Genomic DNA, 17,766 nt, shown 5'->3' on the forward strand with positions numbered 1-17,766 from the left:
TTTCCTTGATGGATTTGCTGGTGTCTTGAGGACCATTGACCTTAAGAAAGATCAGCTTCCACTAAAACTTTCAGATGGTATCACATTGCTGTCGAGTGTTTTGACATCATTCAGAATTTATCACTGAATGGTAACAAGCAGCCCGATCTCTGAGGCAACAACACCGCTATAAACTTTAATGTTTCCACCTCCTTACCTCGCAGTTGATTAGAATTTCTTTTGCTGAGATGATTGTCTGCACTGCAGTGTTCACTATCACTTTGGCCAAACATTCAAACATCAAGGCGTCCCTGAAGGTCTTTATAAGCAGTTCATAATTTCTGAGGCTGGTTTGATGCACATTTAATAATTTAATCATCCCCACCACCCCGTAAGGGTCTGCCTGGTCCCCCCACAGCTCACCGTGTACCACCCAAATATTTGTAACTGTGCAGACTCAGCAAATAGCGCATGCACCTGAATCAATCAGTATTCAGAAGATGGCAGAGGATCTACACAGATGCTTGTTTGGAGGAGAGAATTTGCAAAAGAATCGCCATTATCCACAACTCTCCAGTTTAATGGAAACCCCTTATATATCATGTACGCAGTGTTAGAGAGCGCCTTAAACTTGCCTGATGACACCACATTCTTCAATAGCAAAGAGAAACAAGGTCCTATGTGTAAGAGGCTTAAATACAACTGGTTTCCTCTCCTGTCACTCCATTACGAGGCTCTAATCGGTAGTACCAAATGTACATTCCTTCTAATATATAGATTTTCATAATGAAACACCTAATTTTAGGTGAGTTAGTACTGGTATATTCAAATTTACTGAAATGTGAAAATTTCCGTGTGATGAGCCTAATTTTGATGCTATTATTCCAGAATCTGTAAAAATAAACTTGTTTTGGTCATTAAAAACCCTGTTCAGGGTGTACCTTGCCTCTTGCCTAACAAGAGTTGGGATAGGCTCCAGCCCTGCGTGGCCCTGAGTACGAGGGAGTTGGTATTGACAATAAATGAATGGACAGACTACACAGTGTAATGCGATTAAGTGGGATTAAAATTCAAATAGACAAACCTGAATGTATTCATTTATTTATCTTCACGTTTCAGTGAAAATCAGTAGAGCACGAGTAAGATTGTATGCTTTTTTAAAAAAAAATTATTATTATCTGAGAGTGGAACCTACACCTTTACAAATAATCCATAACATCCGTTTTAATTGATGCTGATCATTCGTTAGTTTACTGAGAATGTTGCATTTGCAGACAGATATGCAATTTGTGTTTAAAAATATATATATATATATTATTTTTTTTTGTGCAGTTTTCAAGCCAGAGGAGCTGAGACAAGCCCTAATGCCGACGCTTGAGTCCCTCTACAGACAAGACCCAGAGTCCCTGCCCTTCCGACAACCTGTGGACCCCATGCTGCTGGGTATCCCTGTGAGTGTCCACAGTTACCTGTATCCACACATTTATTCCAATATGACAAGATTCACAGAAATGTGTTCATTTCTGGAAATGTCACCACCTTCTTCTGTTCCCGTAGGACTATTTTGACATAGTGAAGAATCCAATCGACTTGTCGACAATAAAGCGCAAGCTGGATACTGGTCAGTACCAGGAACCATGGCAGTATGTGGACGATGTGTGGCTGATGTTCAACAATGCCTGGCTGTACAACCGTAAAACATCACGTGTCTATAAGTACTGCACCAAGCTCGCAGAGGTGTTTGAAGCAGAAATCGATCCTGTTATGCAGGGTCTGGGCTACTGCTGTGGCAGGAAGGTGAGAAAAAAGATGGGGCGGGTTAACATCAACGGAACAGCGTACATCAATTTACTTTTACCTCTATATGCCCGTTGAGACATTAAGTGTGTGACACTGACATGTTTCCTTGGCTTTCCCACAGTATGAGTTCTCACCTCAGACACTGTGTTGCTATGGCAAACAGTTGTGTACCATCTCCAGGGATGGCACCTACTACAGCTACCAGAACAGGTAAAAGTGCATGCTGGCTATGCTGAAGGAAGTGGGTGTGGCTTAAGGTTTTACTTTACACTCACTAGTCCATAAAGGATTAAGGACTTACTTTTTTTCCACGTGACGGTTCCTATATAGAAGCAGCCGCCACTGACTTGACACCCCTTTCCTAATCAGTCCTTCTGTAGCCTTCAAATGTTGAGTTTTTCCCAGAAATCTGGCACCAAAGCAACCCCTTCTGGGCTGAATCTGCTATTGCGCCTCAAGATAATTCCAGTGCAACCCATTTGCACATGTTTTGTAAGTGCTGTGAGACTTCCCAGTTGAGCAAAAAGTCTGTATTTATATAACATTAGAGGATTCCTTATATTGTCCTTGAACTTCTAAGCAATATATATAGCTTACCCTAATTCTGAAATGCTTGCAGCCATCCCTGCATAGAAGCTGTTTCATAAGCAGCCGCATCTGTGGTGGCAGAAATTGCTTTGAGTACAATGTTGTGGGCCACCTGGGTTTTTCAAAGGCTTAGAGCCACATTCATTGTAAATGCTGTAAAAAGACTTTTTGCTGCAGAAATATATGCTTGAAATAGGATAAATGGTGTCTGAGCTGAAGTATTTGAATTAGAAAAGTCAAGTTTACAGTTTTCTCTTAAAGAAATGTTCTATATTTTTTTTCATTATCAGCCCCGCCTCTCCTGACACGATCATATCATCCATTCACAACCTCAGTGTGCATGCTCCTTTTGCCGTATCTGATTGTAGTAGAAGTTTCTTTTTTCTTTTCCCAGCATGCTGTGAGATGGTGTAATGTAAAAGTCATTTGTTGTTGACCATCGTTTTCTCTCTCTAACGTAGCATTTTGGCATGTTTCCTTCATTGTTATTCCAGTTTGAATGAGTGGCTGAATCATGACCATTTCAGTTGTGACTAACCTGTACCTCTGCCTGTGTGTGCATGTCTGTGTGTGTGTGCGTCTGTCCATCCGCCCGCCCATGCTCGGTCCTCGGTTGTTGCCATGTGCTCCGTTCATTCTGCATTCTTCCACCTGTTCGCCGGTTTGCCTGTGCTGCTACTGTGTGTGCTGGCTGCAGTTCACCCAAATATGGCCTTATTGCCGACAGGTATCACTTCTGTGAGAAGTGCTTCAACGAGATCCAGGGTAACAGTGTGACCCTGGGGGACGACCCGGCACAACCGCAGACGTAAGTCCCAAGGCCAGGGTGTCTAAAAAAAGATAAGCTGGTGGTCATCTTTGAGAATTTCAGGCTGTTTTTGTTTTTTTTTGTCCGGACTTCATTTTGTGGATGAGAATTATACTGTTGTTGCAGTCCGCCAACATGAACATCTCACTATCTTTTTTCTTTTTCTACAGCATGATATCAAAAGATCAGTTTGAAAAGAAGAAAAATGACATGTTGGACTCTGAGCCGTGAGTATCATTTGGACAGTAGCTTCAGTTGAACTTGTGCTTGGGAGTTTGATGGGAGGGATGCGCCTTATAAACTGTTTTATAAAGCAAAAATAATTCTTTCTTTCTTTGTAGGTTTCTTGAATGTAAAGATTGTGGACGAAAAATGCATCAGATCTGTGTTCTGCACTATGATGTCATTTGGCCATCAGGGTGAGTTTTGCTGTGGCTGTTGGGCAGCTATGCTGCCATTTAAGCCTGTACAGTCCCACGATCAACATCAACACAGCTCCTTCCAGTAGAGATTTTGTATTATTTACTGCAGGTCAACATTAAACAGTTTGTCTTTCTTTTTCCAGCTTTATCTGCGATAACTGTTTGAAGAAGTCCGGCAAAACAAGAAAGGAAAACAAGTTCTCAGCTAAAAGTGAGTTACATTATCATAGTAAAGCAACCAGAGTTCAAATATTATTATTAACATTGACAATTTGAATTGATCTTAAATACGTTTTGTGTTTCTTTTTTTTAAAGGGTTGCAGACTACAAGGTTGGGGACGTACATTGAGGACCGAGTAAATAAGTACTTGAAAAGGCAGAACCACCCAGAGGCTGGTGAAGTGTTTGTGCGAGTGGTTGCCAGCTCTGACAAAACTGTGGATGTTAAGCCTGGCATGAAGTCGAGGTAAGATTCACTTCAGAACATTTTTCATCATTAAACAAAAAAGAAAAAAACTGAGTAAAGGAAGGAATTGTTATTTAAGGGGCTGTGCTCATTGATTGTGTAATGACTGATGGATACTCGGGTAGCTCATGGTCATCTGTTTTCACCCACAGGTTTGTAGACTCAGGCGAGATGATGGAGAGCTTCCCCTACAGAACCAAAGCACTTTTTGCGTTTGAAGAAATAGACGGCGTGGACGTGTGTTTCTTCGGTATGCATGTCCAGGAGTACGGCTCAGAGTGCCCCTTTCCAAACACCAGGTAAGGCTTTCCCTTCAAATCAAAATGCTGCTACCCATTCCCCTCGGCTGGCTTTATGTGCTCAATCCAACTTTTCACATTTGTCTTTCAGACGGGTTTACATTTCATACCTCGACAGCATTCACTTCTTCAAGCCTCGCCTGCTAAGGACTGCAGTGTACCATGAGATCCTAATAGGCTACCTGGAATATGTGAAGAAACTTGGGTAGGTGGAAAAAAACCTTTCCACAATTGGTACTTAATTCCCTTTCAGCTGTGTCTTCAGACAGGCATGCAATCCTTGCAGCTGAAAAGTGGCTCATCGTTTATTTTCTGAGCAGGTATGTGATGGGTCACATCTGGGCATGCCCGCCCAGCGAAGGAGACGATTACATCTTCCACTGCCACCCTCCTGACCAGAAGATCCCCAAGCCCAAGAGGCTTCAGGAGTGGTACAGAAAGATGCTGGAAAAGGCTTTTGCTGAAAGGATCCTACACGATTACAAGGTCAGGAAAAACTACCCCAGTGTCATGTTTGTGTGACCACCTCGAAATGTCATCAAACTTTAGATGAAATCAAACATTTGGCATCATATGCTCCAGCTTGTTGAGAGATAGTCCCCATGTGACACTCGTCCATATCACCCAATCACATTTAAGAAGGTTTAACAGCAAAATCTTCATTTTTAGACTGCGTAGTGAAGTCATTTAAGGGTATGTGCAATTTTGCACCCGTATGAATGGATTTTTTGTATTTTTTATTTTTTTTCCTTCAACATGTATTTCAGTAACAAAATTAAACTCCAGGGTGAATGTATCTTTACCAAAAGTATTTAGTTCTCCTCAAGGCTTTAAGATCGTTCTGCAACTCGTCCGCGTTTACTCTGCGTCTGACGAAGGCCATATGTGTCTGTGCTCAGGACATTTTCAAGCAGGCAACAGAAGACAGGCTGACCAGTGCCAATGAGCTGCCGTACTTTGAGGGGGACTTTTGGCCTAATGTGCTGGAGGAGGGCATCAAGGAGCTGGAGCAGGAAGAGGAGGAAAGAAAGAAGGAGGAGAACACAGCCTCCACTGAGACAACAGAGGTAGGCTCGGTAATTAAATTATGATTTTTTTCATATTTTTTGAGAGAAAATTAAAGCTATTTTGGTGCTGGAATCAGGAGCCCACTGCGAAAGCTTCTGCCTCACCCTAGATTTGATCATCACTCTGATTCTCTAAATGTTCATGTCTTCATTACAAGGGGACCCAGGCTGACAGCAAGAATGCCAAAAAGAAGAATAACAAGAAAACCAACAAAAACAAAAGCAGCGTCAGCCGAGCCAATAAGAAAAAGCCTGGGATGCCAAATGTGGCCAATGATCTGTCACAGAAACTTTATGCCACAATGGAGAAACATAAGGAGGTGGGAAACATTACCAAAACACATCATTCATCATTTTTCTGTCTTGTTTGTTTACATCTTTTAAATTGAGCTGATAAGCTGTCTTTGGTTTCACAGTAATTATAGAACCAGTTATTTCTGTCTTTGGGACACGGCTTAATGCACAGCTTACAGGAACACAGCAGGACCCTTTATCTTTAGAGAAGTTATGATACTTAATTCCATGCAGAATGTTCTTCCACATGAAACTGACGGTTATTCTGCGCTCTGTGACCATCCATACTGCTATCATACCCGTTTCCCCTCCTTTGTGCCACCAGGTATTTTTTGTTATCCACCTGCATTCCGGGCCAGTCATTAACACTTTGCCACCCATCATCGACCCTGACCCTCTGCTAACATGCGACCTAATGGATGGACGTGATGCCTTTCTGACTTTAGCCAGGGACAAGCACTGGGAGTTCAGCTCACTTAGGAGATGTAAGTGGAGTACAATGTGCATGTTGGTGGAGCTGCACAATCAGGGCCAGGACCGCTTTGTGTACACTTGCAATGAGTGCAAGCACCATGTGGAGACTCGCTGGCATTGCACCGTCTGCGAGGTAAGACTTAGTGGCACTGTTTTATCTACAACCGTATCAGTTTAGAATTAGCTTGAAATTTAAATGTTCATATGACTTAAATGTGGTCCTCTTATCTACCAACAGGACTATGACCTATGCATCAGCTGCTACAATACGAAGGGCCATGAACACCAGATGGTAAAATGGGGTCTGGGCTTAGACGACGACAGCAATGGTCAGGGTGGAGAGGCCTCCAAGAGCCCGCAGGAGAGTCGACGTCTCAGCATCCAGCGCTGCATCCAGTCCCTGGTCCACGCTTGCCAATGTCGCAATGCCAACTGCTCACTGCCGTCATGCCAGAAGATGAAGAGGGTGGTTCAGCACACCAAGGGCTGCAAGCGCAAGACCAATGGTGGCTGTCCTGTATGCAAGCAGCTCATTGCTTTATGTTGTTATCATGCCAAGCACTGTCAGGAGAACAAGTGTCCCGTTCCGTTCTGTCTCAACATCAAGCACAAACTTCGTCAGCAGCAGTTGCAGCACAGGCTACAGCAGGCCCAGATGATGCGCCGCAGAATGGCCACCATGGCTGGAAGAGGTATGCCCATGCCATCTCCCCCTACCTCAGCTGCCCCCGACACCCCAAATTCTGTACAGCAGCCTAATACTCCCCAGACTCCCCAGCCCATGCCTAATCACCAACAACAACAACAACAACAACACCACCAACAACAACAACAACAACACCAACAACAACAACAACCACCACCACCAAACCCTGCCAATATTGCCCAAGGCTTCCACAGCAATGGTCGCAACAGTCAGCCCACAACACCCGTGCCGCAGGGTAAACCAGGGCCTCAGTCATCCCCACTCCATCAGCAGCTGTCACCTATGCCCAACATGTCACACCAACAGCAGCCTCAGCCACAGCAGCAGCAGCCTCAACAGCAGCAGCTGCTCACAGCTCTGAAGGTGGCACAGCAGATTGAGATGGTAGCCAAGGCAAAGCAGCAGCAGCAGCAGCAACAGCAGCAGCAGCAGCCGAATTATGCCTTGAATGGGATGCCCATGAACCATCCACGCATGATGGGGCCCATGCAGGGCCAGATGCAGATGATGCAGGGGCCACGGGGCCCCCAGGTGATGCAGGCTATGCAGCAGGGCCAGTGGGGTTCAGGGATGCAGAATGCCCAGGTTCATCAGCAACAGGTTCCTTCTCAGCAAGGTCCTATGGGTTCTCAGCAGGCTCAGGGAACCCCAATGCCTCAGCAGGGCCAGCTCATGCAGAGGCCCATGATGACCCAGCAACAAGGGCTCCAAATGCCAGGGGTCATACCTCCACAGGGGCCCTCACAGCAGGGCATGACGCCACAGCAACAAAACATGCCCCGGGGAATGCCTAGTAATATTACTCAAAATGCCCTACAGGAATTACTGCGCACCCTCAAATCTCCAAGCTCCCCGCAGCAACAGCAGCAGGTCCTGAGCATCCTGAAGTCTAACCCCCACCTCATGGCTGCTTTCATTAAACAGAGGACAGCCAAGTACCAAGCCAACCAGCCACAGCAACAGCAGCAGCAGCAGGCCCAGCAGCAGAATCCACAAGCCATGCTTGGTTCGCAGGCAGGAATGCAGGCCATGGCGGCCATGACGAACCAGGTGCAGAGGCCTGGGATGGCTCAGCAGCAGCATCCTCAGCCAGCAGCGCTCCAAGGTATGGCGTCTATGGGTCCTCAAGGCCAGATGATAAATGCTGCGCAAAATGGCAATCCCCAGCTGTACCGCAGACAGCAGCTGCTCAGGATGCAGCAAATGCAGCAGGCACAGCAGCAGGCACAGCAGCAAGGCGGCTTGTCTCAGGGCCATGGTCAGCTACAACCACAGCAGCCAGGGCCAGCAAGCTTCTCCCAGCTCCGTATGCAGCAGCAAATGGCTTTGCAAGGAGGTGGGGGACCCATGGGACAGCTCCCTCCCACGTCCCAAATGGGCCAACCTGGCATGGGCATGGACGGGTCCCAGATTCTCCTCCAGCAACGCATGCTTCAGCCACAGCAGATGATGAAGCAGCAGATGGCCTCTCCAGCACAGGCTAACTCAATGAGCCCCCAGGCTCACATGCTTCAAGGCCAAGCCCAAGGAGGAGCTCACTTGCAGGGCCAGACAATTGCAAACCCCCTGGGAAATCAAGTACGCTCTCCAGCCCCTGTGCAATCACCCCGCCCGCCCTCACGGCAGGGCCTTCATTCCAGTTCCTCCCCACGGATACAACCTCAGCCATCACCTCAACATGGTGCCCTCCACTCAAGCTCTCCCCACCCCAGCCTTGGTCCCATGTCGGGCTCCATGGAGCAAGGACACATGGGAACACCTGAGCAGAATGCCATGCTCCCACAGCTTAATACACCAAACCGAGGGGGGTTAAGTAATGACATGAGTATGGTGGGTGACACAACAGGAGACACGCTATAGAATTTTGATAAATATTGTAGCATTTTCAAACAGAAGAAGGGCCTTGTTCTGTTTTCAGTTGAGACATTTTTGTACTTACTGATGTAAAAAAGCTAAAAGAAATACAAACGAGTCTTAGGAGGCCTATGGACTGTGAACTTTCCTTAAACCATGGACTACTTTTCTTACAACACAGAGTGATTTAATAATTGCTGTTGAAAATAAAACAATAAAGACACAAAGAATATATTTTTTGGTTCAGGCCAGCCTTGCAAGAATTCGACCTGGTCTTTGTGTTTCTTTTAATTTGTTTTTCATTTGTTATGGTCTGCTATTGTTGTTGTTTTTTGTTTTTTTTAAACTTCTCAAACAAAAAATACTTCATTTTATTATTCTTCTTTTTGTACCTTTTTGAAAATTAATATTGTATTTGTGTTGAGAAGGCTGTAAAATTATTTGTCTGGGAATTTTTTTTTTTTTTTGCCAGGTGTCACCTCTTGCTCACTTTCCCTGCTCCTGGCTAATTTATTCTAATATGCCATTTTTCAAAAAGGACTGCCTTTAGGAAAGCCTTAATTTCTTTCCTGCTCGCAGAGTCAAAACGAGATTCATGCATTTGTATAGATCGAGAATACTCACTGCGTACACACACACAAACACCTACACAGATCGTGAACGAGAAACCTGCATTGACGCTTGTGCCGGAATGTTCTTTTTACTGGCCTGAACCCAGCGTTGGTCTCGCATATTTTCAAAAGTTGCTTTGTCTCTCCTTCATTCTAAAGAAATTGTCATAAAGTACTGAACCTCTTTTGCCTGTGGTGGGAAATTTAATTGTTTGACTGCTGATTTGTGTTCAGAGGGTTTTGTGCATCGTTTTCTCTCGCATTAAACTTGAATTGTTGAACTATTCTCTAATGTAAATCATGCAGCTAGACAGTACTGTAAATATGCTGAAAATAAGAATGAAATCACTGTATAAACTGGTTCAGATGGCTCATTTCGTACTTATATACCATATTGTTAAATAAACCTGTGTGCCACAGACTCTTATCTTGAACGTTGCCATATATGATCAAATCAAACGATTTCTGTTCCTGCTGTAGGTAACTCAAACTTCTTTACAAAAACTTAGACATGCAGCATTTCAGATGACCAGAGTTTGACCTTGAAGGACAAATTAATAAAAGTGAAACCTTATTTTTATTTTTTATAAATTGATAAGTGGGTCTCGAAAATAAACTGAGTGGACTAATTCAAATTTTAAAAAAAAGAAAGAAGAAAGACCCCTCGTTTCAACGTGTCAAATACAAAGAAAAAATAGATTAATTAGTTGAATCTGAAATTTTCACCTCTCGTCAGGCAGTGTTTGGACACCCTTCTGACGTCATTTTCAAGCACACTCGCTTTGGCTGGTCCTAACTACACTGTTTAACGTGTGTCTCACGGTCAAACGACCTGTGAAAAGTGTCTGCTGGTTCCCCCCTGTAAACTTCTGTCAACATGTCCCGCTGTCTTGCTCTGGCTCGGTTTGTCCTCGGTTCTTCTCAGAGGGCCAATTTACGGCCATTATCATCCGCGCGGGGGCTGAGCTGTTGGACTGTCTCACGCCCGTTGACTGGAGGTAAGCTCTTTTTGTCGGCATGCAGAATTGGCAGAGCTGGTGAGTTGGAAAAATCATAAGAGATACAAGCAAACTTCCCCGTGGTGACCTTTTTAACATTTGTTTTTAATTCAACGGGCTAATTTGCTTGTCTCACGGTTTACTTAGAAACCACATGACCGTCGCATACGAAATGAACGCAAACAGTTGCTTATAAAACAAGTTACGTGAGGACATCGGACTCGGTTTACTGTTAATGAAACACATACGTCTATAGTGACGAATCGTATTTGGTCTCCATACACGTGTTTAATAGTAACCGATGTTTATTAGAGGATTTAATTACTGGCTGAAATTAAGGCTAAGGGTTTAGCTGCAAAGCAAACGCCACAGTATCACTGAGTAAACCAAAGAGAAGAAGTGACCCTTTTCTAATACGATTACAGTCCATGGAGAAGATGTCTATATAAATATCTATAAAATGTATATAGGTTCAGTGTTGAACTTTTATTTCCTCAGATATCTTTTGTAGTAGCTGCAGAACTGTCATTCCACCTCAGTAAACTCAGCACGTAAACACAGAAAGAAAAAAAACCTTTTCCCATGACACAATGTACATATCAGAAATGGGATAAATGCAGATCCTTTAAATCATCTAAGGAGACTTAATTGTGGAGCAGCCTGGCCATTGTATTTCTTTTCTCTTTTTCCAGACTTGCAGGTTGGATTGCAGCAGAGGCGGATCAGTCGGCCCGGGGTGTGGAGGTCACAGTGGTCCTGCCTCGGCATAAGCCAGCAGTCTTATTACAGCACCCAGGATGTCGAGAAGGATCCTGAGAAGGAGCCTGAGAAGGAGCCCGAGGAGGAGCCTCTGCACACCATCATTAGCGATACAGAGTCTGTGGAAGGTGCTTGGACAGCTGCAGGCTATAATTCTCCTTGAAAACTGAGGCACCGCTTTCTGGTCTTAATTTCTCTCTTTATCCTATCTTTGCAGGTAGTTTCTCAAAACATGAATTCCAGGCTGAAACAAAAAAACTACTGGACATTGTTGCCAGGTCCTTGTACTCTGAGAAAGAGGTAAGAGGTTGTGCTCCGTCTCGCTTTATGAGCTGTTAACGGCTTCTCTTTTATTAGTTTCCCCGACTGTTCCTCATCTCACTAGGTGTTCATCAGGGAGCTGATCTCTAATGGCAGCGACGCTCTGGAAAAGCTGCGGCACAAGCTGATCACAGCTGGTGGGGAAACGGCTCCAATGGAGATCCACCTGCAGACAGACGCTGCAAAAGGAACTTTTACTATCCAGGTACATCCACACCCGCCTGAATGAGGCCTCTACTGTGTCTAGGCCTTTTACAATGAAGGAATTAAGTATATTGTAACCATAGTTGTTGTAATAATGAACTAAGTCAATTCTCTGGTTACCAGTTTGCTCCTCAAGCTGTATAAGGTTGCTCCACCTGTGCTGGTTTTGACCACGGCCTGCCACCTGGTGGATGAATGTGTCATTACCGGTTTCAGTCGTTTCTTTCTGAATGACCAGGATTCACTGTTCTCTTCACAGGATACAGGAATTGGTATGAATAAAGAGGAGCTCGTTGCCAATCTGGGCACAATTGCACGCTCTGGTTCCAAGGTGAGTGCTTTTGGACAACTAAGCTGTCTCCATCATTGATTTATATGACACATTTGTTCCTTGTCTATCCACATTGTTTCTGGTTATATATTGTTTGATACGATGTACCTCCACCTCGGCTGTCTCCCCGGTGGAGGTATGGGATGTTTGCCAGTTGCCTATTTGTCTATCTGCTTGTGAGATTGAAACTTAAACCTATTAAACTTCGTTGAAGATCATGATAACTTCTGTTGAAATTGTAAAATACAAAAAAACTTCGTTCTTCGTTGTTATGTGCTCTTAAAACTTTGGTTTGGTGTATCTCGTGTGTTGATATCCTTGCGATCACACTTATATTTCCTCTAAAATGCAGGCATTCTTGGATGCACTGCAGAACCAGGCGGAGGCCAGCAGCACCATCATTGGCCAGTTTGGAGTTGGTTTCTACTCTGCCTTCATGGTGGCCGACCGCGTGGACGTCTACTCCCGCGCCGCAGAGCCTGATGCACCCGGATACAAGTGGTCCTCAGACGGGTGAGAGAAACCTAAGCGCACTTGTTGTTATTTTTCTCAAGATGAGGGAAAGAAAATGCTCCCCTAAACCCAAATCTAATCCTCAGACATTTTCCCGTTGTCTCCCGCAGCTCTGGAGTTTTTCAGATTGCAGAGGCCAGTGGTGTTCAGCAGGGAACAAAAATCGTGCTGCACTTCAAAGACGATTGCAAGGAGTTTTCCTCTGAGGACCGAGTTAAAGGTAGAAATGCTGCTGTGGCTTTCACGGATAAATCACAAACGCCTGCCTTCATGCAATGACGGGCTGTTTCTGCTTCGGTTTCAGAGGTTGTGACAAAGTACAGCAACTTTGTGAGCTTCCCCATCTTCCTGAACGGACGGAGGCTCAACACTCTGCAGGTGGGCTTCAGTTCTTCCATTGATCCTGGTGCTGAGGCAAAGTCATCACTGAGTGTTTGCAAACACCCACAAAATATATTGTGCAAGTCTATGTATGTTTAATGATCCTTAGTTACATGTGTGGCATAGAAATAATCCAGTATAAAGGACCCATTTATGCATTTGCTGTAAATAATGAATATGGAGTATGACTGGGGTAAAATATAGACTCTTGGTAAGTTCGGCATATGGTGTTTGCACCTCTCAATATTTGATGTATTTAAATTTGATGTCCTTAGTGCTTACATTCTTGTGGATCTGAGATCTAACACTCTTGATCCGTGCTGTTAGCTACTCTCTGGAACACGTACGTTGTAAATATTGGTTGTTTGGTGTCCGTCCTGCAGGCCCTGTGGATGATGGAGCCGAAGGAGATCAGCGACTGGCAGCACGAGGAGTTCTACCGCTACATTGCTCAGGCTTACGACAAGCCCCGCTACACCCTGCACTATCGCGCCGACGCCCCGCTCAACATCCGCAGTATCTTTTATGTCCCCGATTCGGTGAGGAGCGTCTTTGTGACACTTTCTGATAGCAGTGTAGATTTTTATTTCGGTTGCAGCTTCAAAGCCAAACTCAGTGAAGGGAGTGTGTTGTCAGTGACATTTTTGGTGGCCACGAGTATAAAGATGTGGAAGCTCCTGTGAGAAGAAATCCTTTTTGTGTCAACAGAAGCCGAGCATGTTTGACGTGAGCCGGGAGATGGGCTCCAGTGTGGCTCTGTACAGCAGGAAGGTTCTGATCCAGACCAAAGCCACTGACATCCTGCCCAAGTGGCTTCGCTTCCTTCGAGGTCTGCATCGCCTCAAATGCTTCCACCTGCTGCTGCTTTTCATTCTGCTTTCATTATGAGAGGAATAGAGAGACGTAATGAGAGGATTCTTTTTATTTTCTGGGACATTCTTGGGTGAATGTGTTTTTGTTGGTGTGTGCAGGCGTGGTGGACAGTGAGGACATCCCGCTGAACCTGAGCAGAGAGCTGCTGCAGGAGAGCGCCCTCATCAGGTTTGTTTTATCACAGTCTCAGTGGTATCCTCATTATCAGAATCTTTATTTCAGGAAGTTTTTTTTCACACAAATTAAAAGATCTAAATCTGCCGTTACTGGTTACTCTCATCAGGTTTGTTCTCCACAACCATCTGTACTCACTGAAGAGATTTATAAGCGATATCTGGGAAATTCAGAATTTAATTTACATGGTGCATGTGTCAGTGCTGGAAACCATCATCATCAAAAGAAATTAACGAATGAGGTGTGGAAATATTGACGTCTGCAAAGAGAGCGTCGTTGTAAGAAGGCGGTGTGGACTTCAGTCACATGATTTGCTATAAAGGCAGTCCAAAGTAGACCTGTAATTAAGATCAACCGCCTAAAGTTGTTTAATCCTTCACGACGCACTCTTCACACATGGTGACTCAACATAAGAGATTTAAAAAGTAACCAAACCAAACATAACACTTTTAAGGCAACTGTATAAAAATCGTTCAAACCCTGAAAAAGAAATCTGACCTTAGAGTTTGAGCAAAGAGTGTTGGAGGATCCTGTTCACAAAGTGGAAAGCACTGGAAGTTGCATATCCATTAAAATACCACATTTTATTTTCCCCTTTTCTTAGAGTTTCAATGCTGTTCAAGCCTTTCATCTAATCTTGTTTGCACTGAATAAACCTGCTCAGCAAGGCTGACTTTGTGTTGCACTCCAGCTGTTTAGTAGAACTGAGAAATCCAGATCACATCAAATCATTAACCATGCAATCTGTCTGAATCTTTAATCCGTGAACGGAGAGCATGTCTCTGGACACTGCTGAGCCAGGGAGTCCACCTGTGGAAAATGCAAAGTGTCAATCAATGAAGGCTGCAGGACAGACGGCTGCTCGCTGGCATGTTTGCACTCAGTATTAACATTGACATTTAACATCATAAATGACTGAAAACCCCCCCCCAAAATCATGGAATTACCATGTTGATGAAATATTCCCAAAGCTTCTCTCAGTTCTTTGCATGTGTCGCTGTGTTGAAGTGTTAAAGTTCTGCCACCATCTCCCCGCAGGAAGCTTCGTGATGTTCTGCAGCAGAGGGTGATCCGCTTCCTGTTGGACCAGAAAAAGAAGGAGCCAGAGAAGTATAACAAGTTCTTTGAGGACTACGGCCTCTTCATGAGAGAGGGCATTGTCACCACCCAGGAACAAGACGTCAAGGTGCCCACTTTGGCTTTTAAAGTCAAGAATGACTGCAGTTGTCTGCAGCTTTTTAGCATTGCATTAGCATCGTTTTTCAGCAGCACTTTTCCCCTCGGTGCTGTCGCTCTGTAGGAGGACATTGCAAAGCTGTTGAGGTTCGAGTCCTCGGCTTTGCCAGCCGGCCAGCAGACTAATCTGATAGAGTACGGTTCACGCATGAAGGCAGGCACACGCAACATCTACTACCTGTGCGCCCCCAACAGGCACCTGGCAGAGCACTCCCCCTACTTCGAGGCCATGAAAAATAAAGACATGGAGGTAAGACGCATGACTCGCGTAGATCAAATCAGTGAGAGTAATGAAACCAGATAATGAAATACGGGTCGATAAAACAGGTGTCATCTACAGCAAGGCAAATATAGCACATTATAAGTGTCAGAATATAAAAAAATGCCACATAGAGGTGAGGACTTCCCCTGACGTGATCCTCATTTCACTTCTTGGTTTGCGCAGGTGCTGTTCTGCTACGAGCAGTTTGACGAGCTCACCCTGCTCCATCTGAGGGAGTTTGACAAGAAGAAGCTGATCTCGGTTGAGACCGACATCGTGGTGGATCACTACAAAGAGGAGAAGTTTGAGGACAGCAAGCCAGGTCTGCTCCACCCCCAGTTGTAGTTTTCGCAGGATGGACACGTCTCACCGTAGTCCATCCTCTGTAGATTCCTCCCAGTAATCTGGACTTTTCTCCTCTGCAGCATCTGAGCGTCTGACACAGGAGGAGGCTGACGACCTGATGGCCTGGATGAGGAACTCTTTAGGTCCCAGAGTCGCCAACATAAAGGTACCAGAAAGACTGCTGGATTTGAAGAAGAGTCAGTGGGCTGATATCTGCTACTTAAGTCTCAAAAATGTATTTAGCGCTTTGTTTCTGGGCCACGGAAGGCAGTGAATCAGCTCGTAGTAGCCTACTTACATTAGGTAATTTCTTAGAATGGTTTCCGTTTACCAAAAATCCGCTCAGTAGAGATTTCAGTCATTCAAAACTAGTCCCTATCCTTTCTTTACTTGTCCTGTAAACATCTGGAATGTGACTTGCTGCAGACATGTTGATATGACACATTGTGTTCCGTGACCCTCAGCTGACCCCTCGTCTGGACACCCACCCCGCCATGATCACAGTTCTGGAAATGGGCGCCGCACGCCACTTCCTTCGCACCCAGCAGCTGGCCCGCACCGCTGAGGAGAGAGCCCAACTCCTGCAGCCCACACTGGAGATCAACGCAGGGTGAGAGGGGGGTGTGTGTGTGGGGGGGGGGCATGTTAAAACGATGGGTTCGTGTCCATTTTTAACTTTAACTGTACTTCTTTACCTTTAGACACGATCTGATCAAGAAGATGCACGCACTGAAGGACACAAACTCTGAACTGGCTGGACTGTTGCTGGACCAGGTATGTTAGGGAAGGGTTTTTGTTTGTTTTTAATTTGAAAAGCTCATTTTTAGGTGATAAGTTCTGCAGCTTGTTTATGTGTCAGTTCACTGCAAAGATTAGTTTCTACTGTTTTTTTTTTTTTTTTTAAACGGTCAAATGTTCACAGCTCAAAAAACACAAACCCTGTTGCTCTTAGGCTTTTAATTTGAAACATCTGCAGGAAGTGTGAAGCACTTGGAGTAAAGACTAATATTTGCAAGATATTAAGAGTAAATCTGATTACATTTATGTGGTCTGAGGCTGTATTTAATCCACTTTAACATAAACACAAAGTGATTCACATCCTACCAGTGAACATGTTCACATTTAGTTTATTCATCATTTCTTTTTTTCCCCAGATCTACGACAATGCCATGATTACAGCAGGCTTGAACGACGATCCGCGACCGATGATTTCCCGCCTCAATGACCTCCTGACTAAAGCTTTGGAGAAGCACTGACGGCCGCTTGCAGACCGATTTCAAATCGATGACCGCAGCTTATAGACTGAAGCAGTTGCTGCGGCTGAAGGGCCGACGGAGGGGAAGAGGACAGTTTCTGAGGAACACAGGTCCTTGTTCATGTGAAGCCATAGAAAACAACCTTTCTCCCCTCTGGAGGGTTTCTGTCATGCTGATGGAGTACATACAAAAGCAGAAGGAAATCTAATGAAAGTGAACTGCTGGAAGCTTCTCCATTAACACTTCTGTGTCTTTATGTTCTGTTTGTTTCCTTTTCAGTTTGAGTACATTATGTCACTCACTGCCATAAAGGAGCTGGTCATAGTTCTTTCAGTGTGTCTTTGGCATTCCAGTCATGCCCGGACATGTGAAAATATTTTTTAGAATAAATATACCATGTTTTCAAGCCCTGCTACAGTCGGAATAAACAATCAGGCTTAATGTCTTTCACCGCTCTGATACTCTGGCTGCACACCAGCTACAAAGAGTGTCAAGTTGAAGGAGAAAGCAAGATATTAAAAGGCCCAAAGAAACGGACCTCTGCGAGCATTTCATAAACCTGCTGAAAGTGTGTAACAAAAGCTGCATGTAGTTAGGATAATGTGACGCTGCTGCTGCAGCAGGAAAGAGAAGCGTTACCATTCTGTTCAAATGGATCATTTCAGCGATTTACTGGAGAATCGATGCCTTAAATGTTTATGAACACGTGGTGTATGTACAGCTGTCAATAGTAAAATGAAAACCG

The 17,766-nt window shown here is 44.6% G+C and overlaps 2 protein-coding genes across 6 annotated transcripts in view; both read left to right on the top strand.

The window, feature by feature from the left end:
• crebbpb (CREB binding protein b) overlaps positions 1 to 9,789 on the top strand; it is a 37,384-nt gene extending 27,595 nt beyond the window's left edge. For 2 of the 5 annotated variants that reach the window (XM_072369389.1, XM_072369390.1), the window contains exons 18-32: positions 1,312 to 1,430; positions 1,537 to 1,776; positions 1,901 to 1,989; positions 3,065 to 3,175; positions 3,346 to 3,402; positions 3,517 to 3,594; positions 3,741 to 3,808; positions 3,913 to 4,063; positions 4,216 to 4,362; positions 4,454 to 4,567; positions 4,683 to 4,848; positions 5,262 to 5,429; positions 5,588 to 5,749; positions 6,049 to 6,330; positions 6,436 to 9,789. In XM_072369389.1, the coding sequence (XP_072225490.1) occupies positions 1,312 to 1,430; positions 1,537 to 1,776; positions 1,901 to 1,989; positions 3,065 to 3,175; positions 3,346 to 3,402; positions 3,517 to 3,594; positions 3,741 to 3,808; positions 3,913 to 4,063; positions 4,216 to 4,362; positions 4,454 to 4,567; positions 4,683 to 4,848; positions 5,262 to 5,429; positions 5,588 to 5,749; positions 6,049 to 6,330; positions 6,436 to 8,763 (4,280 nt within the window). In that variant the 3' untranslated portion in view covers positions 8,764 to 9,789. The remainder of the gene's footprint in view (positions 1 to 1,311; positions 1,431 to 1,536; positions 1,777 to 1,900; positions 1,990 to 3,064; positions 3,176 to 3,345; positions 3,403 to 3,516; positions 3,595 to 3,740; positions 3,809 to 3,912; positions 4,064 to 4,215; positions 4,363 to 4,453; positions 4,568 to 4,682; positions 4,849 to 5,261; positions 5,430 to 5,587; positions 5,750 to 6,048; positions 6,331 to 6,435) is intronic. The other 3 variants (XM_072369391.1, XM_072369392.1, XM_072369393.1) reach the window with 2 other exon arrangements.
• Positions 9,790 to 10,129: 340 nt separating this feature from the next.
• On the top strand, positions 10,130 to 17,593 carry trap1 (TNF receptor-associated protein 1). Its single transcript, XM_072369710.1, has 18 exons — positions 10,130 to 10,366; positions 11,059 to 11,253; positions 11,343 to 11,425; positions 11,511 to 11,651; positions 11,910 to 11,981; positions 12,334 to 12,494; positions 12,605 to 12,714; positions 12,799 to 12,872; positions 13,259 to 13,414; positions 13,584 to 13,704; positions 13,847 to 13,916; positions 14,961 to 15,108; positions 15,223 to 15,408; positions 15,604 to 15,742; positions 15,846 to 15,931; positions 16,230 to 16,375; positions 16,467 to 16,539; positions 16,920 to 17,593. The coding sequence occupies exons 1-18, from the start codon at positions 10,246 to 10,248 to the stop codon at positions 17,019 to 17,021; spliced, it is 2,184 nt and encodes a 727-aa protein (XP_072225811.1). The 5' UTR covers positions 10,130 to 10,245; the 3' UTR covers positions 17,022 to 17,593.
• Positions 17,594 to 17,766: the final 173 nt, after the last annotated feature.

The sequence above is a fragment of the Leuresthes tenuis genome, unplaced genomic scaffold, assembly GCF_036924035.1.
Source record: "Leuresthes tenuis unplaced genomic scaffold, fLeuTen1.0.hap1 SCAF_17, whole genome shotgun sequence".
NCBI lineage: Eukaryota > Metazoa > Chordata > Actinopteri > Atheriniformes > Atherinopsidae > Leuresthes > Leuresthes tenuis.

What these genes read in the sequence shown, in the direction of transcription:
- trap1 (XM_072369710.1), top strand. Translation starts at nt 10,246, where the DNA reads ATGTCCCGCTGTCTTGCTCTGGCTCGGTTTGTCCTCGGTTCTTCTCAG. An exon ending in AAGGAACTTTTACTATCCAG is followed by an intron (nt 11,652 to 11,909) that starts GTACATCCACAC and finishes TTCTCTTCACAG; the next exon opens with GATACAGGAATTGGTATGAA. An exon ending in GTTTGAGGACAGCAAGCCAG is followed by an intron (nt 15,743 to 15,845) that starts GTCTGCTCCACC and finishes TCTCCTCTGCAG; the next exon opens with CATCTGAGCGTCTGACACAG.